The sequence below is a fragment of the Megalobrama amblycephala genome, linkage group LG4 (genome assembly GCF_018812025.1).
Source record: "Megalobrama amblycephala isolate DHTTF-2021 linkage group LG4, ASM1881202v1, whole genome shotgun sequence".
Lineage (NCBI taxonomy): Eukaryota > Metazoa > Chordata > Actinopteri > Cypriniformes > Xenocyprididae > Megalobrama > Megalobrama amblycephala.
Window position 1 is genome coordinate 42803655 of NC_063047.1, and position 21500 is coordinate 42825154.

At 35.1% G+C, this 21500-nt stretch overlaps 1 protein-coding gene across 1 annotated transcript in view; it reads right to left on the reverse strand.

The window, feature by feature from the left end:
- LOC125267649 (astrotactin-2-like) overlaps window positions 1-21500 on the reverse strand; it is a 458853-nt gene that overhangs the window by 192238 nt on the left and 245115 nt on the right. Inside the window, exons 6-7 of the mRNA XM_048189494.1 lie at window positions 17030-17176; window positions 12470-12637 (exon numbers count right to left, since the gene is read on the reverse strand). Coding sequence (XP_048045451.1) covers window positions 12470-12637; window positions 17030-17176 — 315 coding nt within the window. The remainder of the gene's footprint in view (window positions 1-12469; window positions 12638-17029; window positions 17177-21500) is intronic.

Below are 21500 nucleotides of genomic sequence, written 5' to 3' on the forward strand. Positions count from 1 at the left end.
GTAAAATGTAATTTATTCCTGTGATCAAAGCTGAATTTTCAGCATCATTACTCCAGTCTTCAGTGTCACATGATCCTTCAGAAATCATTCTGACATGATGATTTGCTGCTCAAGAAACATTTATGATTATTATCAATGTTCCACCTTCTTAATATGTTTATTGATTCTTTGATGAATGTTAAAAGATCAGCATTGAAATGGAAATATTTTGTAACACTATAAATGTCTTTACTGTCACTTCAATGCATCATTCCTGAATTTATTTATTTATAAAAAGAAAGAAAGAAAGAAAAAAAAAAAGAAAAGAAAAAAAGTATTTAGACACTTTTAGACATTTGAAGTGATAGTCCACACAAAAATTAAACCAAAACTGTTTGGTTATCAAAATTATTTAAAATATCTTCTTTTGTGTTTTTCAACAGAAGATCATGTTTGTTTGGAATGAAATCAGAGTGAGAAAATTATAGAATTTTCATTTTAGGGTGAACTATCCCTTTAAGTCACACTTGCATATGTCAGACTTTCATTGAAATAGATACAAAATATCAAATCAAGTGGAATCTTTGCTCAAATTATGCTCAGAACTAATGCTCCTATTACTCAGATTATCTGAACTAACTTTTTAACCCTCTGGAGTCTGAGGCTGATTTGGGGCCTGGAGAAGTTTTGACATGCCCTGACATTTGTGCTTTTTTCAGTTGTTCATAAACATATAAATGACAAAAGTGTCATTACACTGTATTCAGCATAAACTAGGCTACAATAATATGTGAGGAACATGTATGTACATGTTTGTGTTTTTGAAGGAATAATGTTTATGCATGGTTACTGAAAAAACAAAAAACTTAAGTCACTGAAATAAGGCCAAAAAAAGTATAGTAAATCTGTGTTTACAATACTTTAGGGTATTGGAGGTTGTAAACTAGAGTTTTTGCTTCAAAATTATGTAAAAATTATGCTGCCTACTCCTTCATATAAAACAATATATTGATTTAGTTTTTGTAAGACACTTTTTGCAAAGAAACACAGTATGCGTGGAGGCATGAATCACCACTGAAAAATGGTCCATTCTCACCTGAGAAGACAAAAGAATTGGATAGTAATGAGCTGAAATGACTTGCATATTAATGAGGCATTTCAGTCAGGTAGGCTGTGAAAAAAACCTTCTGTGATGTCTCAAGCTCATCATGATATATGAAACATACAGAAAAATATTATTACAATATAAAGTAATGGTTTTATATTATACTTTAAAATATAATGTATTTCTGTGATGCAAAGAGTCTGAATATAGGCTTTTAGTTTAAAAGCATGCACATTTGGAGAAATATTGGATTCTCATATGCTTATGTCAATTTTCTATACAGAGAAGTTATATTTATTTAATATTCATTGTCATTATTATGAGCGCTGGTGTTTTCAATTCATACTTGAAGTCGGAGGGCGCTCTCTGTGCATTTTTAGTCCACAAATTCATCTAAAAGAAGAAGAGGCTATTCCATGAATGGAGTTTCCAATTCATACTGCAGCCGGAGGGCGCTAAAGAAACAAAAACTCATCTAAAATTCATCTATAGAAGAAAAGAAAACAGGAACTAACTGCATGTCTTCTAGAGCTCCCTAACCATCACTTTTACATCCAGATAAACACTTTTCAAGACAATAAATACACGATTGAGATGATGAATGCATGTATTGCCTCTGAATTTGCGTCTGAATAGCGCTGGCTCCGTGGGTGTGGCCGCATTAGCGGATAATGAGCTGAATCACAGACTTCTGACATGGCTCTATTTTCATACAGATTACATAAACACAGAAGGTTTATTTTCGATTTGACTTACATGATTTAAAATCTGACATCTTAACGTTTTTTTTAGACATAAGTTAAATTTTTCTGTGATTAGTATTCACTAAGTTACAGTTCATTTTCTGAGAACTATCAGATTGGACCTCGTTCAGAGGGAGAGGAGAGATCACGCATCATGTTAGTTTTCTTTATTTTACAAAAAGCACAACATTGTGTTTTTACTCTGAGTGTATACAAATAAAAGAAGATATTCTATAGTTCCAATTGATATATTACTTATGTCTCTATGACAAAAAATGACGGAGTATTTTAAGTCTGTTTTGCTGCAATGTGAAAGACCTCAGAGTGACTTATTCAACCAGTTGGTCATTTTTCATGTATGTATAAAGTCAGTTCTCTGATAACCACTGGTGTTATTCAATTTATTACTCATAAACATAGATGTTCCTTTAAGTTTGCCTCCATAAAATAAATAAATAAATAATGTTGTGATCTGTCTTAATGTCCCTCTAGATTCCACAGCTCACAATATGGAAAGATAAAAGTTTCCATTTCAGTGCTGTCCGATGCATAACTTGAATACCACATATTTCCTCTTTAATAACTATAATATAGTGCGCACACACAAGAGCACGCTGTAAACAAGTTGAATACACTCTGAGAATCCGAGTAAATGAATTGCCTCGAAGCAATTAAATGATCTCGCAAAATGTTAATAGGAGGTTTCCATCGCTGTGAAGAATAAAGAGTGTAGTTAGATTAGAAACAAACTGCTATTACACAAAACAGCTCTGTAAGTAGTTTCAACTATTAACCCTACAAAGCCTCATATTCAATATGCAAATTTCAAAGGCCTCTAAATTATCAGTATGATCAAAACTTTACTGAAAAACCTACTACATCTCATCTGATTGATAGTCCATACTTTACCAAGTAAAAATCTTTCTGCTGATTTTTATAAAAAATAATGCTAACATATGAGTGTCAAATATGATCATCAGGCTTCTGAGAAAGGTTTATTTGCTCATTTCTCAATCATCATTGTATTGTTTTAAAACTACAGAGCTTTGAATCATAAAACTAAGCATTTAAATATTATTAGCAGATATAAAGTGACAACTGACATTTATATGCATTTTATGTAAGTAATCGCTATTCTGTTATAAAGATCCAATTGATTTACATTACAATCAATGATCATTTCATCTTACTTTTTGGCCATATAAATATCAGCAACTGCACCAAATTGCATATTTTTTTTACCTCTACTCTTTGCAAAATTATATCAGTATACATGATTTGCATAGTATGAGTGTTCAGTGTTCTGAAGTGTGCGACATAAATATAGGCTACTTTAAGTCTGTTCAACTCACAAAAAAAGTACATTTGCATTCTCAATCCACAGAGTAAACACTACTTGTGTACAATAAGTGGTAAGAACTGTCAAAACATAAGTAGTGTCATTCGTACACAGTGCAGAGAGCACCAGGGTTCAGCATTTCCAACAGGGAAAATTCTTCTTGTTCAGTCACCCAGCAAACACCCACAAGAACACAATCTTCTCACAATTATCTGACAATTATCTCCATAATATGTTATTTCTGCATCTTCTGTATAAAAGCACAGCTTCGTGTCTTCGACTGTTTCATTATGCTGTAGTTGTTAAGACATGCCAAATATGTATATAGCATCATAATCTGATTTATACATTTATAATGAATATTATGATTTACATATAGTTTATATAGTGTTTATAATTAATAAACAGAGGAAATAGTCACAATTGAGTCATATGATCAATATCAAAAATGTGCTTATTTGATTTACAACCTTGAAATGATGCATGATGCATTACATATTTCTTCAATATACAAATTTAGTCAAAATCTTTCTTTCAGTATTTAAAAATCCTATTTTTTTTCTCTACTTCTTTCCAGGTTTTACATCCCAAAGTTTCAATAAGCAGTGAGACTTGTGGACCTCAGTGCATGTAAGTCATAGTTATTTTGTTTTAATTTATTTTATTTTATTTTATTTTATTTTATTTTATTTTATTTTATTTTATTTTATTATTTTAAAACATACATAATTATATATATATATATATATATATATATATATATATATATATATATATATATATATATATATATATATATATATATATATATATATATATATATATATATATATATATATATATATTTACCAGGATTAAATAGCAATTTCTTAAAATGTTACAATAAAATATGGTATGCAAAATTTCACAGTGCAGGGCAGGTCATTTTATATCATAAACCAACCCAAAAAAAATAATTAAAATAAATAAAAACAGCATAGTGGGATATATAATAGTGCAAATAAACAATGGTTTGTTTGAAGTCGCCATTATTGTGATCATTGTTCCCGGTGGCTGAGAACTTGGAGCTGATTTGCATGCAATTACTTTGCTTTCAGACAGTGTATTATTGTTTTTGCACACAGAAATAGTTGCATTTAACTACTGCAATATTATTGCAACCCCTGCTCTCTTAATGGCTATTAAAACACTATAGGCATTACTTATTCACTATATGGTATAGTACTGCTATATATACTGTGGATTCCATGTTATGACTACATTTTTCTGCCTTTCTCATTTATTTATTTATTTATTTCGAATAGTTGTGTCCACCCTGTAAAATAGTAAAATTCAGTATTTTATCAAAATAAATTAATCTTCACTCACAATCTGAGTGATTTTTATGCATTTTTTTATGCTCTTTTTCCATTATCTCTTCTTGTACTGCAGTGCATCTGCTGTCTTCATGCACACAAGGTTAAAGTGAAAAGCAAAAAAAAAGAATCCCATTGTATAATAAATGTACATGCCAATAAAATACTCTGCTATCTATACATGGTACATATAGAAACCACAACAATGAAGCAACGACGGCTCCATCCGTCAACGCACATCTCCTGTCCCTTCATTCTGCTCCTGTTCTGATTAGACATCATTTCGTCAAGCCTGGAGTCTAGTGTAAATGGCTGAGTGAGCAGATGAAATAGAGATTCTAAGAGGACTCAACTAGTAGAAGATGAAGAGAGCAATGCATCTGCTCTTGACCGAGCGTTCAGCTGATGCTAAGCTCAAAATCGCTCTCTGTACTGAGCTGGAGAGATTAGAACTCTCTCTCATTAACATAACAATATCTCTACAGCTCCAGTGCCATCCTCAACACTTAAATATGGCGGGAAAAAAGCATCAGGCAAATCACTGATTTCACACTATCACTCCAAAAAATGCTGAATAGACCTTTTGACTGCTCTCTGAACCACTGACTCCAGCGGCCTTTAAGAGGAGCCCTCTTTTGTCATTTAAATATCATAAATACTGCATGATACAGTATAATGCATGTGTCACCATGTGTTGATTGATTTAATAGGCTGTCTGTCTGTCTGTGTGTGTGCTGCTATTGCTATACACTCTGCTATTGTATAATTATGATTGTCATTGAGCATGTGTGGCACTGACTAACGTCCAGTGATAAATCTAGACTGAACAGCTCACATAAACAAGGGTCGGCCACTGTTAAACATGAGTGATTGAATGGCAATCCATGCACATGCAAGACTGTTTTATGGTCATAATATACACTCTAGCTATATTCATTAAAAATAAAAGTGAATATGCAGTATTAGTATCAGAGATATGCGAGCATTACAAACATGGAGTCCTGCTTTTCTAAAAGCACATACTTTGCACATGTGCCTTGTATTGTTTGCACTCATTAATGGATCCACAAGGTGGCAACACTAGACCCACGGCTAAAGAAGAAACGGAACAATGACAGAAACTATCAAAATCCTAAACAACAATGGACAAAGTACTTGAAGAAAATTCCACCAATCAGAGTAAAAAAAAAGGCAACAAAAGCACCAAAATATTTTGTTAGCTCTTCCCACTACATACACACTATATACAGTATATATACAGTACAGTCCAAAAGTTTGGAACCACTAAGATTTTTAATGTTTTTAAAAGAAGTTTCGTCTGCTCACCAAGGCTACATTTATTTAATTAAAAATACAGTAAAAAACAGTAATATTGTGAAATATTATTACAATTTAAAATAACTGTTTTCTATTTGAATATATTTCACAAAGTAATTTATTCCTGTGATGCAAAGCTGAATTTTCAGCATCATTACTCCAGTCTTCAGTGTCACATGATCCTTCAGAAATCATTCTAATATGCTGATCTGCTGCTCAAGAAACATTTAATGTGTACAATTGTACAAAATATTTGTGTACAATATTTTTTTTCAGGATTATTTGATGAATAGAAAGTTCAAAAGAACAGTGTTTATCTGAAATCTAATCTTTTGCAACATTATAAATGTCTTTACTGCCACTTTTGATTGATTTAATGCATCCTTGCTGAATAAAAGTATTCATTTTTTTAATTTCTTTTCAAAAAAATAAAAATAAAAATTCTTACTGACCCCAAACTTTTGAACGGTAGTGTATAATGCTACAGAAGCTTTGTATTTCAGATAAATGCTGTTCTTTTGAACTTTCTATTCATCAAGGAATCCTGAAAAAAAAAGTACACAACTGTTTTCAACATTGAAAATAATCATAAATGTTTCTTGAGCAGCAGATCAGCATATTAGAATGATTTCTGAAGGATCATGTGACACTGAAGACTGGAGTAATGATGCTGAAAATTCAGCTTTGATCACAGGAATAAATTACTTTGTCAAATATATTTAAATAGTACACAGTTATTTTAAATTGTAATAATATTTCACAATATTACTGTTTTTTACTGTATTTTTAATTAAATAAATGTAGCCTTGGTGAGCAGACGAAACTTCTTTTAAAAACATTAAAAATCTTAGTGGTTCCAAACTTTTGGACTGTACTGTATATATATATATATATATATATATATATATATATATATATATATATATATATATATATATATATATATATATATATATATATATATATATATATATATATATATATATATATGTTTTATATTTCTCCATCTTTTTTAATTTGGTTATGCTGTTTGCATGCTTCATGGGATTGCTATTACTTTAAGTACACAGCCGTGTACCTTTGTATTTTTGTCTGATTTTCGTAGCTGATGGCCCCAACCCCCAAACACGATGCTGAACAACGCAAACTGTGATTGGTTGTTTTACATGTCAGTCAGGTGGCATCTGGGCGGTCCTTAGCCAATCAAAGCTGTGATAGAGTCCAGACCTTCCACCATCAGTCTGAAGCTCTGGCAATGCAAGGATAGAGATACCTACTCTAGTAGTAACATGAAGACATTTTTACTGGTCATAACTACTGGAGAAAAATAGAACAGACAAGTATACTTTAAAACGTATTACTTTTTTGTACAGTAGTATATTGGCAACCAGAGCTGCAGTACAATCAAACCAATGACCTTGGTGTTGCAGGCATCATGCTCTACCAGTTGAGCGACAGGAACAAAAAGAGGATGGCAAGGGCTGCTGGTGGCACATGGGACCGAGCTTCAGATTCTGCTACAGGCCCTGGCCTGCTCTCGCCTGGACTGTTGAAACTGACTACTGGCCAGCCTCCAGCGCTTGCAATCAAACCTCTGCTGCTCATCCAGAACGCTGCAAGCCTGACTGATATTCAACCTCCCCAAATACTCCCACAGTCACACCTCTGCTAGACTCCTATTCCTGCAAGGATCGATGTGAAATTCTACGGCACATCTTGCCACACCGTCACCCCGTAGCCTCTCTAGTGAGGCTGAGCACTTTGACCTTCATATGAGAAGTAGAACAGTTACTGCTGAAGGTATTCAGCCAACTTTAACAAAGATTGGTAACAAATGATGGGGTATTGGAATAATTTTAATGCATTTATTTGATCAAATATACAGTGTTATTACAATTTAAAGGGGGCGTATCATGAAAATTTGACTTTTTCTGTGTTTAAGTGCTATAATCGGGTGCATCTACCAACCCAGAAAACGTGAAAAAGGACAACTCAGTAACTTTGTTTTGGCAAGTCTTTCTCTGCAAGCATGTGACAAAACAAGCTGCTCAGATTTTGCTCCCCTTGTGACGTAGGAAGAGGATTTTATTATAATATTACCGCCCCTTAATCTGCATGTTTCCACCCACTGTGCCTTCATTTTGTTTTTGCAAGTGACAATGGTGTACCAGTTCTGACACCATGACAAAAGTTGGAGCAAAGCATGCTAACTGTTCTGTCGTTGGCTGCACAGACGAGCACTGAACACTATTTAGAGTCTCATTAGCTTGGATAGCCTGAAGTTGAACCTGACAAGATCGATTGCTAAAAAAGGAGCGTTTCTGTCTGAGCGATAATTTGGAAAAAATATTAGTCCATTCACAGAATTTGATAGCAATCATAAAAGTTATCCTGGTGTGTATGACTCTGTTTGGCAAACAAGTACACTATGTGTAGTGAGCGTCCATAAGAGTTTTGCTCAAAAGATGAACATGACGGCACATGCTAGTGGATGAGTTGAATCAACTCCACAGCAACTACATCAATTTATCCACTAACCATTCAGAAACGTCTAAAAGTTGTAACTTCTTCCTGAGTCTCTCCATCAGTGTCGACTCCGGTTTGAACAATGTAAGGCTGAACACTTTCGTCATTTTGGCTGCGTGAGATTCTCCAGCTTTGTTGTTGTTGAGCTGTTAAAGCTCCGCCCTCTTCTGGAAAGGGGGCGGGAGCAGCAGCTCATTTGCATTTAAAGGGACACACACAAAAACGGCGTGTTTTTGCTCACACCCAAATAAGGGCAAATTTGACAAGCTATAATAAATGATCTGTGGGGGATTTTGAGCTGAAACTTCACACACACATTCTGGGGACTTATATTACATCTTGTGAAAGGGGCGTTATAGGTCCCCTATAACTTATTTTAAAAATGTAATTTATTCCTTTAAATCAAAGCTGAATTTTCAGCATCATTACTCCAGTCTTCAGTGTCACACGATTCTTCAGAAATCATTCTAATATGATGATTTTCTGCTCAAGAAACATTTAAAATCATGGACATCTCAGATTACTAGTGGTGTGCCTCAGGGCTCAGTCTTGGGCCCTCTTCTGTTTTTTTTTTTTTTTTTTTTTTTGTTTTGTTTTTTTTTTGCTGCTGAATGTGTTTTTTCAGGATTCATTGATGAAAAGAAAGTTCAAAATAACAGCATTTACTTGAAATATAAATCTTTTGTAACAGTATAAATGTGTCACTTTTGATCAATTTTGATCTTTTGCTGAATAAAAGTGTTCTTTTCTTACTTATGGCATCAGTAATTACATGCATGTATTCCTCATTGCTAGCTCAGTTAATGCATTTAACCAGTGTTAACAAATGGACCTTATTATAAAGTGATACCATTATGACTTTTGTCCTTTGTTTGTGGCTATCTTCACTTTGGTAATAGCATTTGGTATCTTTAAATTTCTGTCTTTGAAACGCTCTTGTTTAGCTTATGCAGCACTTTTTTAACTTGCCGTTCCACTTGGTTTTCCAGATTCAACTTCACATTTATGAGTCTAATCTGTAATGTTGATTTAGGTGTGTTCATGCATCACCAGTGATTCCACACGGCTCTCGCAACATTATGTGCTAAAAGCAGTATACGGCTTTATACCAATACGGCTTTATACTTCTATACAGAACCATTCATATTATTTCCCTCAGTTTCTTTTAGAGTACGCCCAGTTAAAAGAGAATAAGAAGAGGCAGATAATGCATCTAAATGTCAGGTCACAGAACACTGGCTCAGAGTTTGGAGCTTTCATGGAGGAGCTCTATTATTTGCTGTGTTTAAAAATAAATGCAGGCAACAGACTCATATGACGAACTAGAACTGTATTCAACGACATTTACAATGACCGAGGACAAACAATGAAAGAAATATTGTGGGTTAAACAGCACAGGCTCTCCAGACAGCCTCTGCATGCTGCTTATTACCACAGACAATAATTGCATTTCAGTGCATTTAAACAAATGGGAAACATGTTCAGTAAATAAACTCAGCATCCATATAAACGTAAAATACACTGTTTTATACTATAATGCTGTTATGAATTTAAATATTACACATCTTAGCATGAGACGGGTGATAGAATCACTTACACTTTATATATATTTGGCTGTGAAGAATAGGCTGTTATGGAATATACTGTCTGTTCGTCCATCATTGTTGCACAATCAAATTGACTGCATACTTTCACCCCAGCTGTCTAAAGAGCACCATGTGTTACTGTTCTTCACCATATTGCAAAAGAGCAGCTACAAAGACAGATTCCTAGACAATAACTGTAAATGTCAAGTGTGCTGCTCATAAGCCCTGGGCCCGAGACGTCACAGCAGGCTTGTGTTATTCCCATGATCCCCAGGCATTGGCACGCTTATCAAACTGACGCCCTGCAAACCGACTCAACCTGACTGAGACCTTGAGCGACAGATTACCACAGAAGGTCACGGGCAAATAAATGTGTTTCCCCGTAAGTGTGGAATCATACATCCATGCTATGTGTGTGTGTGTGTGTGTCAGATGGCATTTAATGCATGATAACTGTGAGGTGAATCTGTTTCTCAGATGCTGTAGCCTGACTTTAATGCAATTAAAAAAGAAAAAGTACTGGTTATTTCACTGCAAAGTGTATATTAAGACATTGTAAATAAAACTAAGATTATTGGAGTGTTTTACAAGAAAATACTATTTCAGGTTTTTTTTACTTAAATATTTCACATTTAATTCAATGTGAAAAAAATGACTATTTGTGAAATTTACTAGCAATTTCTGAATGTAAATTCTAATTTGTTTTTCAGTGCAAAAAACATGCTTTACATTTTAAATGTATAATGCATTCTGTTAAATTATGCATGGTAATGTAATCAAAATACTTTGGATCCCTTCTCTAACACTGGCAGATTTTTATTTATTTACACTGAACAAAATTATAAATGCAACACTTTTGTTTTTGCCCCCATTTTTCATAAGCTGAACTGGCTTTTTCTATTTCTCTCCTATATTGTTCACAAATCTGTCTTTTTAAATCTGTTAGTGAGCACTTCTCCTTTGCCGAGATAATCCATCCACCTCACAGGTGTGCCTTAGGCTGGCCACAATAAAAGGCCACTCTAAAATGTGCAGTTTTACTGTATTGAGGGGGTCCGGGGGGGTCCGAAAACCAGTCAGTATCTGGCGTGACCACCATTTGCCTCACGCAGTGCAACACATCTCCTTCGCATAGAGAAGCAGCAATGCACAACATTAATAACTACTGGGACTGTCATTTACATAACATTATAATGAGAACACAATTGCAATAAAACATTGTGAATTCACTGTGTTTAGTTGTTGGTAAACATTCTGATTAGCACATAACTTAGTTCAAGATTCACTTGTGCATTCATGTCATTTTGTGCAGATACAAGTCATAATATTCAATTTATGTAGTATAAATATCTCATATAGGATGCATTTCGTTGAGGTAAATAACTCGCAATGCTTTATTGTACTGATGATGATCTTTAGCCTCGGCACGAGCTCTCAAACAGCAATGCAAAACATTAATAACTATGATTGGGGCTGTCATATAAATAACACTATAATTGTATACACTATTGTAATAAAACATTGTGAATTCTTTGGTCTTAGTTGTTGTGTTTCGGCATGTTGTTACGGGAAGAACGCATCCACACAACAGGAGCTGACTACGTAACTTAGTTCAAGTTCATCTGTGCGTGAACATAAGTTGTAATATTATGATTATTTTTGTATAAATATCTGAATTATCTTATATAGGATGTGTTCTGTTGAGTTAATTAACCTTCTAGTAAAGCGGGTGTTCATCTCTTCAGCTTCAGCGTGTGCAGCTCAAACAGCAATCTAACATTACTGAATCAACCTAAATGTAAGGGCAAGATGAGGTAGAAACAGCTCTTCTATCCAAAATACTTTTCCTTGTGGAGAATTTTTTTGGTCCCCATGAGGAAAATAGCTTATAAATCATACTAAGTGATGCTTTTTAAAAATGTAAAAATGCAGAAAGTTGTCTGTGATGGGTAGGGTTAGGGGACAGAATATACAGGTTGCACAGTATCGTTATGTCAATGCAATGTCGCCATAAAACATGAAAACCCATGTTTGTGTGCGTGCATGCATGCATGTGTGTTTTCTGTGATGGGTAGGTTTAGGTGTAGGGTTGGTGTACACAGTAAAATCTCCAGAGTTAAATCAACTCTGCTCAGAGTACATATGGTCCCTCTCTAAATAGTGTTAAAGTAACACTGAAGCAGAGTTAAAGTTAAAGAGGTAATTAAGCAATTAAAAAGTGTGTTTCTCTTTTCTTCAGTGATTCTGCTTGTTAACAGCAGGTGTTCATCACTAATGCACAATCATCATTTAATTAGATAATTAAGCAATTAATTAACTTTAACTCTGTTTTAGTGTTATTTTAACACTATTTAGAGAGGGACCATATGTACTCTGAGTAGAGCTGATTTAACTCTGGAGATTTTGCCATGTGGGGGGGATAGAAAATGCTGTTTGTACAGTATAAAAACCATTACGCCTATGGAATGACCCCACAATTCACAAAAACCTAACCTGTGTGTATGTGTGTGTTCACTCACCAGTGTCCTGGTCACAGAGCTGTTCACAGGGGTCAGTTGTCCTCTGACCACAGTAGTCTCTCACCCACTGTGTGGAGGAGTTGGTCTGGTAGTACAGGGTCAGTTTGGCTGGATTTAACCAGTTGGAGACATCCAGATAACTGCCCATGCTCACCACAAAACTGCTTCCTATATCAAAAAACACGTTTCACGTTTAGATCTTTTGCGCATGACCATCAAGAACAGCACACATCAAATGGTGAAAGATTTTTTTATTTTATTTTTTACCTTGAATTAAAAGTGACATTTTGAAGTAGACATACAGAAATAGAATTTTCTTGTAAATCATATTCCAATATATATATATATTTTTTTTTATTATGAATTTTATTTTTACAGTGTAGTTGTCAGGCACATTAAACAAACTGCTAATTTCCATATGAGAAAAAAGTATGTGACTGTCCAACAAAATTTGCATTAAAACCAGGTCAGGATCTCCAGGCGTCTCTTGCAGTGATTAAGACTGTGTTCCTCCATTATGAAAAGACAGAACAGAGGAAGATGCTGCTCTTCAATAACAGTGCTGTCAAAGCCCAGATCTAGTTTTATAAATATGTTTCCCCATCAGTTTTGCTCAGGGTGACGTGTACACCTGTCTTGTTCTGCTAATGTGTGAATTCAGCACTTCCCAAAGATAAGGGCGACTTAAATTAAATTGCTTTGCTGCTTCATAATCCTCTCTGTCGTCTTAAACCCGAGAGCAGAGGCTGAACGGGACGTGTGGACGCCTGCCAGCCTGACACCCACTCAGGGACGGCCAGGAGCTGCGCAGAAACACAGGGATTTGACACGGCGTGGCAGCTTTTGTGCCTGAACTTTACTACAACGCTTCTGCTGGAGAAGAATAACAGTCTAGCTGAACATTCAACAAATATAACTATACAACACACACAATATTGTTGTTTTGGCATACACAAAATGAAGCAACATTGTGAATATCAAATTATTTTATGGTTGCACTTTATTTCGATGGTCCACTTTAGACATTCTTCATATAAGTAACTTTTCAACTCCATGTTAACTAGCACTTTATTTTGATGTTCCTCAACAGATATTTTACTGACTATAACTACATATTATTATCTTTATTTGTCTCTCTGAATAAGGCATTCAGTTTGGGCACATCCAGCATTATAATCTATCAAAGGGCTGCAGAATTCAATATCGCTCAGCCCTAATAAAGATCAATATTAACAACCAAATAGTGCTACTGCAATATATACAGTGCCTGTTTCTTTTATTTATTTTCATTATTAATACTATAGATATAATTCAAATGGATGCACTGAAAATATGCCATGCATTATATTTCTATGCAACATTTTATAACTCTTAAACATCCTCATAAACAGGAAGGCTATAGCTAAATATACAGCTAAGAGCAGTGAACTGTGTCTGAAATGATTTTGACAAATGATGACCTTCTGACCTTCTGAATACATGCTAAGAAACGATCAGCTGCAGAACGTCAGAGAAGAGTTTAATTAGAAACCTGATGCTGATGATGACTGAGACCTCTTCAAATCTCACACTAATGTAAGATATTTAAGTTGATATTAATTATACGATAGTTACAGTATATGCAAAGTGTGGTCTAATACGGGGAATTTTAATTTTTAGATCATTTGCATCATTCTAAAAAAAACAAAAAACAACAACAGATGGAGCTCATGACCCTCAGCAAACCTACCAGAATACATGTGACAGATCACCTAGAAAACATGCTCTCTAAATTAAGATATTTTTAGGTCCTGGAATGCATGTATAAGTGTGTGTATGAGAGAGAGAGAGAAAACTTCATTTTGGAGAGCTCCTCATACTAGCTACGTCTGAAAACAACAGAAGTCTATGGAATTAACCCATTTAGATGGCTGTGTGTGTTAGTTCACTGCAAACAATGCTTTAATTACTTACTTAGTATTTTTGTCTAAATATCAAAAATTCTTAAATTAAAAAAATTCTTTAAAAAATTTAAAAAAAAAATCTTAAATTATTTTACTAGATAAGTAAAATGATATTTTTTTTTTCTCTTGTTTTCTGGGGAAATGAAGTGAGTTTTTGCTTTAAAACAAGCAGAATTATGTGCCAATGCGGTAAGAAAAATAATCCTGTTTCTGTTTGGGACAGAAACAAGAAACAAAATTTCAAACAGAAACAAGGTTATTTTTCTTACCCCAATGGCAGATAATTATTTAACTATTCTTGTTGACTTACCCCAGAAAAACAAAAAAACAAAAACCTTTTGCAGTGAATGCACTGAATATACTGAAATTTCATGACAACCAATTTGTGTACGCGTCTGCATGTTTTTGTGACATATCAGGACACAGATTTGTATAATGACATGGGTATGACGTATTACAAGGAGAGGGTGATTTATATACTGAAATTTCATGACAACCAACTTGTGTGTGTGTGTGTGTGTGTGTGTGTGTGTGTGTCACTCCAGTCTTTAACAATATAATCACTCAGTTCTATAAAACAATAACCCTCATAATGAGTTTCCAGCAAGCAGGTAACAGAAGCAATGATACAGTAATAATATATGGCACATATATTGTGGAGGCTTCCATTTGTTTGTTGCCTTGTCAAGTCAAGTCAAGTCAAGTCAAATTTATTTATATAGCGCTTTTTACAATTGGTAATTGTTTCAAAGCAGCTTTACATATTAGGAGCACAGAAAAAAGAGAAATGGTTAAAAATAGGCTGTACAAGCAAGCGTGGTAATATGTAACATATACAAGATGGTGCTACATTAAGCCAATGTCGGCTGACTCCCAGGGGTGGAAAAAACCCCCTAGGAGAAAAACCCAGTGTGCTAACACTGGGAAAAAAGTCCTAGGAGGGAAAAACCCCTTGGAAGATATATATAATATATGTAAATGGATATGGAGATCAAAATCTGAATTATACATTTTATTATAGAGATTAAAAATAGATTATATATAAATATATGTAAGCGGATACGGAGATTTAAAAATCTGAATTTTTAAATCTCCTTGTGATTTCAGTTGCAGTAAACTCCCAATCAAGCTCACCAATTTTCATAAGCAAACCTTGGAAGCCTGTAAGCAGCTTCTGCCACAACTTTTCCCCTCATGGAAGTATTAAAAAAAAAAAAAAAAAAAATAAATAAATAAAAAAAAAAAATAATAATAATAATAATAATAATAATAATAATAATAATAATAATAATAATCTAAGATTGGTCTGACAAAGGTGCAACTTTTGCTTTAGATTTGTTAAAAAGGGATGGTAACTACTATTCCTATTCTGAATTTACAGCAGTTTTTGAAGTGATATACCCTTATCTAGAATGTATGATTGGGTTATTAAATCTATTTCACCCAAACTGTTACATCTAGGGAATATAGTTACAGAGTATCAAAATGTCAAGTGCTCAAATTGTCTATTGGAAGTCTGGAGCTTTGCAATGTTAATTTTTTGGACTAGAAGAATCCTGATTAAGAAGTTCAGCTGTCACCCAAAGCATTTTTTAAATGGAAAATAAATTACCCTTATATTTCTACTATTAAAGTTTGGTCTGGTGTATTTTGGTTAATGAAAAAGATGAAAGAACTTCATAATTACTATTCTGGTTCTTTCTAAATTTAGCTTGGACATTTCTTCACAAACATTTCTTCATAAACTCTAACATTTATTTTCTGAATGTGATTATGCAAAGAATTTTCTTATGTTCTCTGCTTACAACAAACTTTTTATTTTTGAAATAATGAATGTACTGTTTTTGATGTGGGGAACAAGGTCAAAGGAGATGGACGATGTGTTAAAATTGCTTACAATCTTCATAAATGTAAAGTTACTGACTGTATGCTAAATATTACACTTTTCTGTATTGAGCTAAAACTATTTTATGATTTTCTTTGTTCATCACTTAACAAGAAAGCTGCTAAAACTGCACTACTGCTGAAAAAAAAATATGATCTCATAACGATTACCTCCTGTGTGTGTGTGTGTGTGTGTGTGTGTGTGTGTGTGTGTGTGTATTGCAGACAGATCAGTAAACAGTTCTGTACTGTGTATGTGTGTGCTTGGACCATGTTTGTTCTCTGAGGGTTAAAGCAGCTGACAGATGGTCCAGCATCTCTGGACTGCAGCATCAGCATCACATGACTCTAATTGGAGGTTTCTGTAGGACAGAAGATGCTCTTCAGCAGCTGAAGGTCTTCTGACCTCTGCTCTCTCTCTGTGACACACTGCTACAGTGAAGCAGATCTTACAGATATCTCTGCTTTCTTCAAAAATTTTAAATGCTTAGTTCATCTAAAAATAAAAAGGCACTTTCACACAAAACTTTGACGCTTCAAAACATTCATAAAGAGTTTGTAAAATAAATCCATATGAATCGAGCGGTTTTCTGGAGAGATGCGATAGATTTATGCTTTGCTGAAGTGAATCTACTGTAATGCAGTAAAAAGCCCGAAGGGTTCCTAATGGCCTTAAAATAAAGTTCATGACATTCTCGAGAGGTTTCATGAGATGCACCAATAGATTGCTCACCGTCAGCGATGAAGTGCTCAGGAACGTGGAGCGTGACCTTGACGGTGAGAGGACAGGACGTCTGCGTGCCGTACACGACCGCCACCACACACGTGCAGACGGTGATCAGGGTTAACGTGGCTTTGCTCATGGGACTCTGTGGGCAGCCTGTGGGAACAGACAGAAGAACATGATCAGATCCGTCTCATGCAGTCATTTCACACGACGTCTCACCATCACATGGACCCTCGCTGAGCCCTGTACCTTCCACCATCATCAGACAAGCTTGTGCTCTTTCCTTAATATACACGACTGTTTAAAGTTTTGGGGTTGGTAAGATTATTTTTTATTTATGCTCACCAAGGCTGCATTTATTTGATCAAAAATACAGTAAAAATGTGAAATATTATTGCAATCTAAAATAACTGTTTTCTATGTGAATATATAGTAAAGTGTAATTTATATCCTGTGATCAAAGCTGAATTTTCAGCATCATTACTCCAGTCTTCAGTGTCACATGATCCTTCAGAAATCATTCTGATATGATGATTTGCTGCTCAAGAAACATTTATGATTATTATCAATGTTGAAAACTGTTGTGCTGCTTCATATGTTTGTGGAAACTGTGATGATTTTCTTCCAGGATTTTTTTTATGCATAGAAAATAATAGCTTCTATTTCAAATAGAATGTATTTATAACATTATGGATGTTTTTACTGTCACTATTTAATGCATCTTTGCTGAATAAAGGAATCAATTAATTTTAATAATGATGACAATAATTTAAAAATAATATAAAAAGGCTGTGAGCGGCAATTATCGAGGTTCAAATGCTTTAAGGCCTTTAAACACTTGCATGAAAAGGTGTAATGTTTTAGTTAGCAAGCCTGTAACCACCTTGATCATAGATGGAAAAGACCATTTACAGCCAATACAGGTAATTTACCATAGGAAACGTATGGTTTATAAAGCGTTTTAACAGTTGCTGAGGTTGAGCCAAAAACCTAGGACTAGGTTTTTGAAATAATCTCCAATATTTAACAAACGATTTGATGGACAGTGGCGGTTCTAGAGGCAAAGTTGCTCAGAATGAGGAGTTCTAACATGCGCTACGAATGTCATGGGCGAAAAATCACACGATACATGATCCTTTATGCATGTGGAAAACATGAAGGCGCCCCCCGGTGGCCGATTTCTTTTGAATTTCTCACAGGCCTCTAAGGCCATGAGTGAAACAGGCCCAGTGAGTTTCATTCTGATTGGCCTCTGTTAGAACATCGTACAGACATGGGGGTCGGTTTATATTGTCAAGCAGCCTTTGGAGTATCATCATTGGTAGCTGCCAAGCCACTCCCTAGCAACCAAACAGAGTACCTAGCAACCGTTTAGCAAGATCTATATCTCTGCATCAGAGCATCATAGAGACATGGTGGTTGGCTCTTTTGACTCATGCTAGCAAACTGGACTTCCAAAATGCTACACATGCTAGCAGTGAATAGCTACATGCTAATAGTGATTAGCTTAGGGTTTAAACATGACACAAACTAGTAAAAATGTGTTAGCATCATGCTGGTAACATGCTAATTGTGTTAGCATTATGCTAGTAGCATGCTAATCATGTTAGCATAATGCTAGCAAACATGCTAATCATGTTAGCATCTTGTTAAAAACATGCTAGCAACATGGTAATCATGCTAGCATCATGCTAGCATTATGCTAATCATGTTGGCATTTGGCTAGCATGTTTTTAACAAGATGCTACCATGATTAGCATGTTTGCTAGCTTAATGTTAACATGATTAGCATGCTACTAGCATGATGTTAGCATGATTACCATGTTGTTCTGCTAACATGATTAGCATCTTGGTAAAAACATGTTAGCATCATGTTAGCAACAATACTAATCATGTTAGCATCTTGCTAAAAACATGATTGTTAGCATGATTACCCTGTTGTTATGGTAACATGAATAGCATCTTGCTAAAAACATGTTAGCATAATGCTAACAACATGCTAATCATGTTAGCATCTTGCTAAAAACATCCTAGCAGGACGGTAATTATGTTAGCATCATGCTAATCAAGAGTGCCGAGTTTTGCCACTGCAAGCACCTTGTCTGACAGCTGCTCAAACTTCATTGGCTCATGGCGGCCATTTTTTGAGATACGACAATGTCCTCACAGACAATCATGGCACCTTGGACGAAGATAGTGCATGACAATTTTCAAGTCGAACGGACAAACAGTGAAGTAGTTCACACAATCACAGAATGAGCTCTTACATAGGTGTGTAGGTGCTGAGTTTGGTGAAAATATCTCATTCCGTTCACGAGTTATAACCAGTTTAGTAAAAGTGGCTCCACCAACCTCAAACATTTTGGTGGCCCTTAGAGACCGTGAATCGAAATTTCAATTTTTTTTTGATAACTACTGACAATCAGACTCCAGAGAATCTTACTGCACTGGTTTGGTTCCGATTGGGTCAAAAACCTAGGACTAGTTCGCAAAAGTAGGTTTTTAAAATAAATCCAAACTACACAATAATTTCAATGAGCAAATCCGAGGAATTCCAACGATATAAGACACTTGAGCCTGTGTCTAACGTTTCAGGAGTTATGAGTGATATCATACTTTTGAGCGCTTTAGCGCCCCCGTTTGGTCAATCCGGGTGAGCCTTGGTGACCTTGTAGACATTGTGAGTACTACCAGCCCTCAAAGTTTCAAGTCTCTACGACTTACGGTTTGGTCTGCCTGATCACTTTTAGGGGAGAATGCTGATCCTTGGAAATTTGTACAATTACAATAGAGTTTCAGACACACTTGAATCTCTAAAAATACAGTGATATACAGTTATTCATTGAGCCCCTCTAATATAACAATAACATGAGGAAAAACAAGCGTCCCGATGTTGTCTGAGGACAACCTGTCTATAAATTGAATCCTCGAGCTCCCTGTAGAGTGGACGTGGGAGTGAGTATTTATTCCCATGTCTCAAAGCTCAGTGATGACGATCTGATTTATGTAACATAGAAAGAATAGCTTAACAGCAGCGATTCATCTGAGAGACAGAGGTTAAACTAAAGCTCCTGTCCTCCTCTGCGTGCTGAAACGTCCACATCTACTGAGAAATGACAAACAGGGTTTGACAACCTCAGTGAAGATCAGATGCTTTGGATACCCTGCAGGATAAAGTCAAAGAACGGCCTGTGATAATGAACAGGTAACAATTAATGCCGGCACCATCTCTGAGAAATGTTATTCTTATGAACATATTGGAGGCCTTCACAAGCAAATAAACTTTCCGTTTGTTTTATTCTTTAATTAGCAAAGTTTAAAAGTCCTTGTTAAGACTTGACTGATTTCTTTATGCAGAGAAACAGATAATGGGTTTTCATCATGACTTAGATAACAGAGTTAGCCTAAAAATAATATATAATAACAGTTGCTTGGAAACTATGTGTTATAGAGGGCTTGGTGGGGTGAAATGAAACATGGAAGTAACTCTCTTTAAGCAAACTTCAAGAAGCTGAGATTTCTGTAGGCTGTAACCAAACATCTCACATATGCTTGTGTTTGTTTTGCTGTCACTCCTCTGAGGGGTCACACCTGGCTCCTTCCTCACAGTGAAACATTCACAGTATCCCACATCTCTTCCAGAACAATCTGTTCCTAGATGTTGCAGTCAGCCCACGATTATTAGCACAATCTCGACTGGAGATCAAGAAGATATTTTCAAAAACCAGATGATGGAGGCTGACCATGTGGATTAGAAACAGTTGGGTATGGACACAGGTAAACAAAAGAGCAAATAAACAAAAATGAAATGAAGTTACCATCCGGAAAAGGTCTTGAACTCATGAGTAACAACAACAACAACAAAAAACATGATACTGATAACGCACATTATTTCATAGATCTTGGTGTGTGTGATGCATCTTAAAATAAAATATTATTTGGTAATACTTCACACTAAAGTCCCATTAGTAATGCCATAAGGAATGCTATAAGGAAGTTTTATATAAACATTTTAATATAATTGTTTCTACTCCAAATTGTTGGTTAAATATAAACATTTAAATGATGGCTGCATACTTAACATAGCTTATATTAACAAAGACAACACCAGGTTAAGTCAAAATATATAGTGCTGTATATTAAATGCTATTATAATATGCCAGTTTATGGTCATTGAATGGCTTTTCTGAGGTAAATGCGGTGTTACGTGACATTGTTCTCAAGCTGTTTTATTGTTGTCTTTCCGCGGTTGAAACACTGATTGATCGATTACGCAATAGTTTAAGACGCAATAGTTTGATACGCGATACATTTCGGGAAGTTGTTCTTTATCTTTCTGCTGTTCATTCATGTTTACCTGCTGCTGTAACAGTAGTAAAGAGGAAGAGATTATTAGTTCATGCTTGTCTGAGCTGAGCCTGAGGCGCTATGGAAGAAATTGTTTTCCGTCACTGAACAATAAAAAAAGGTAACTGCA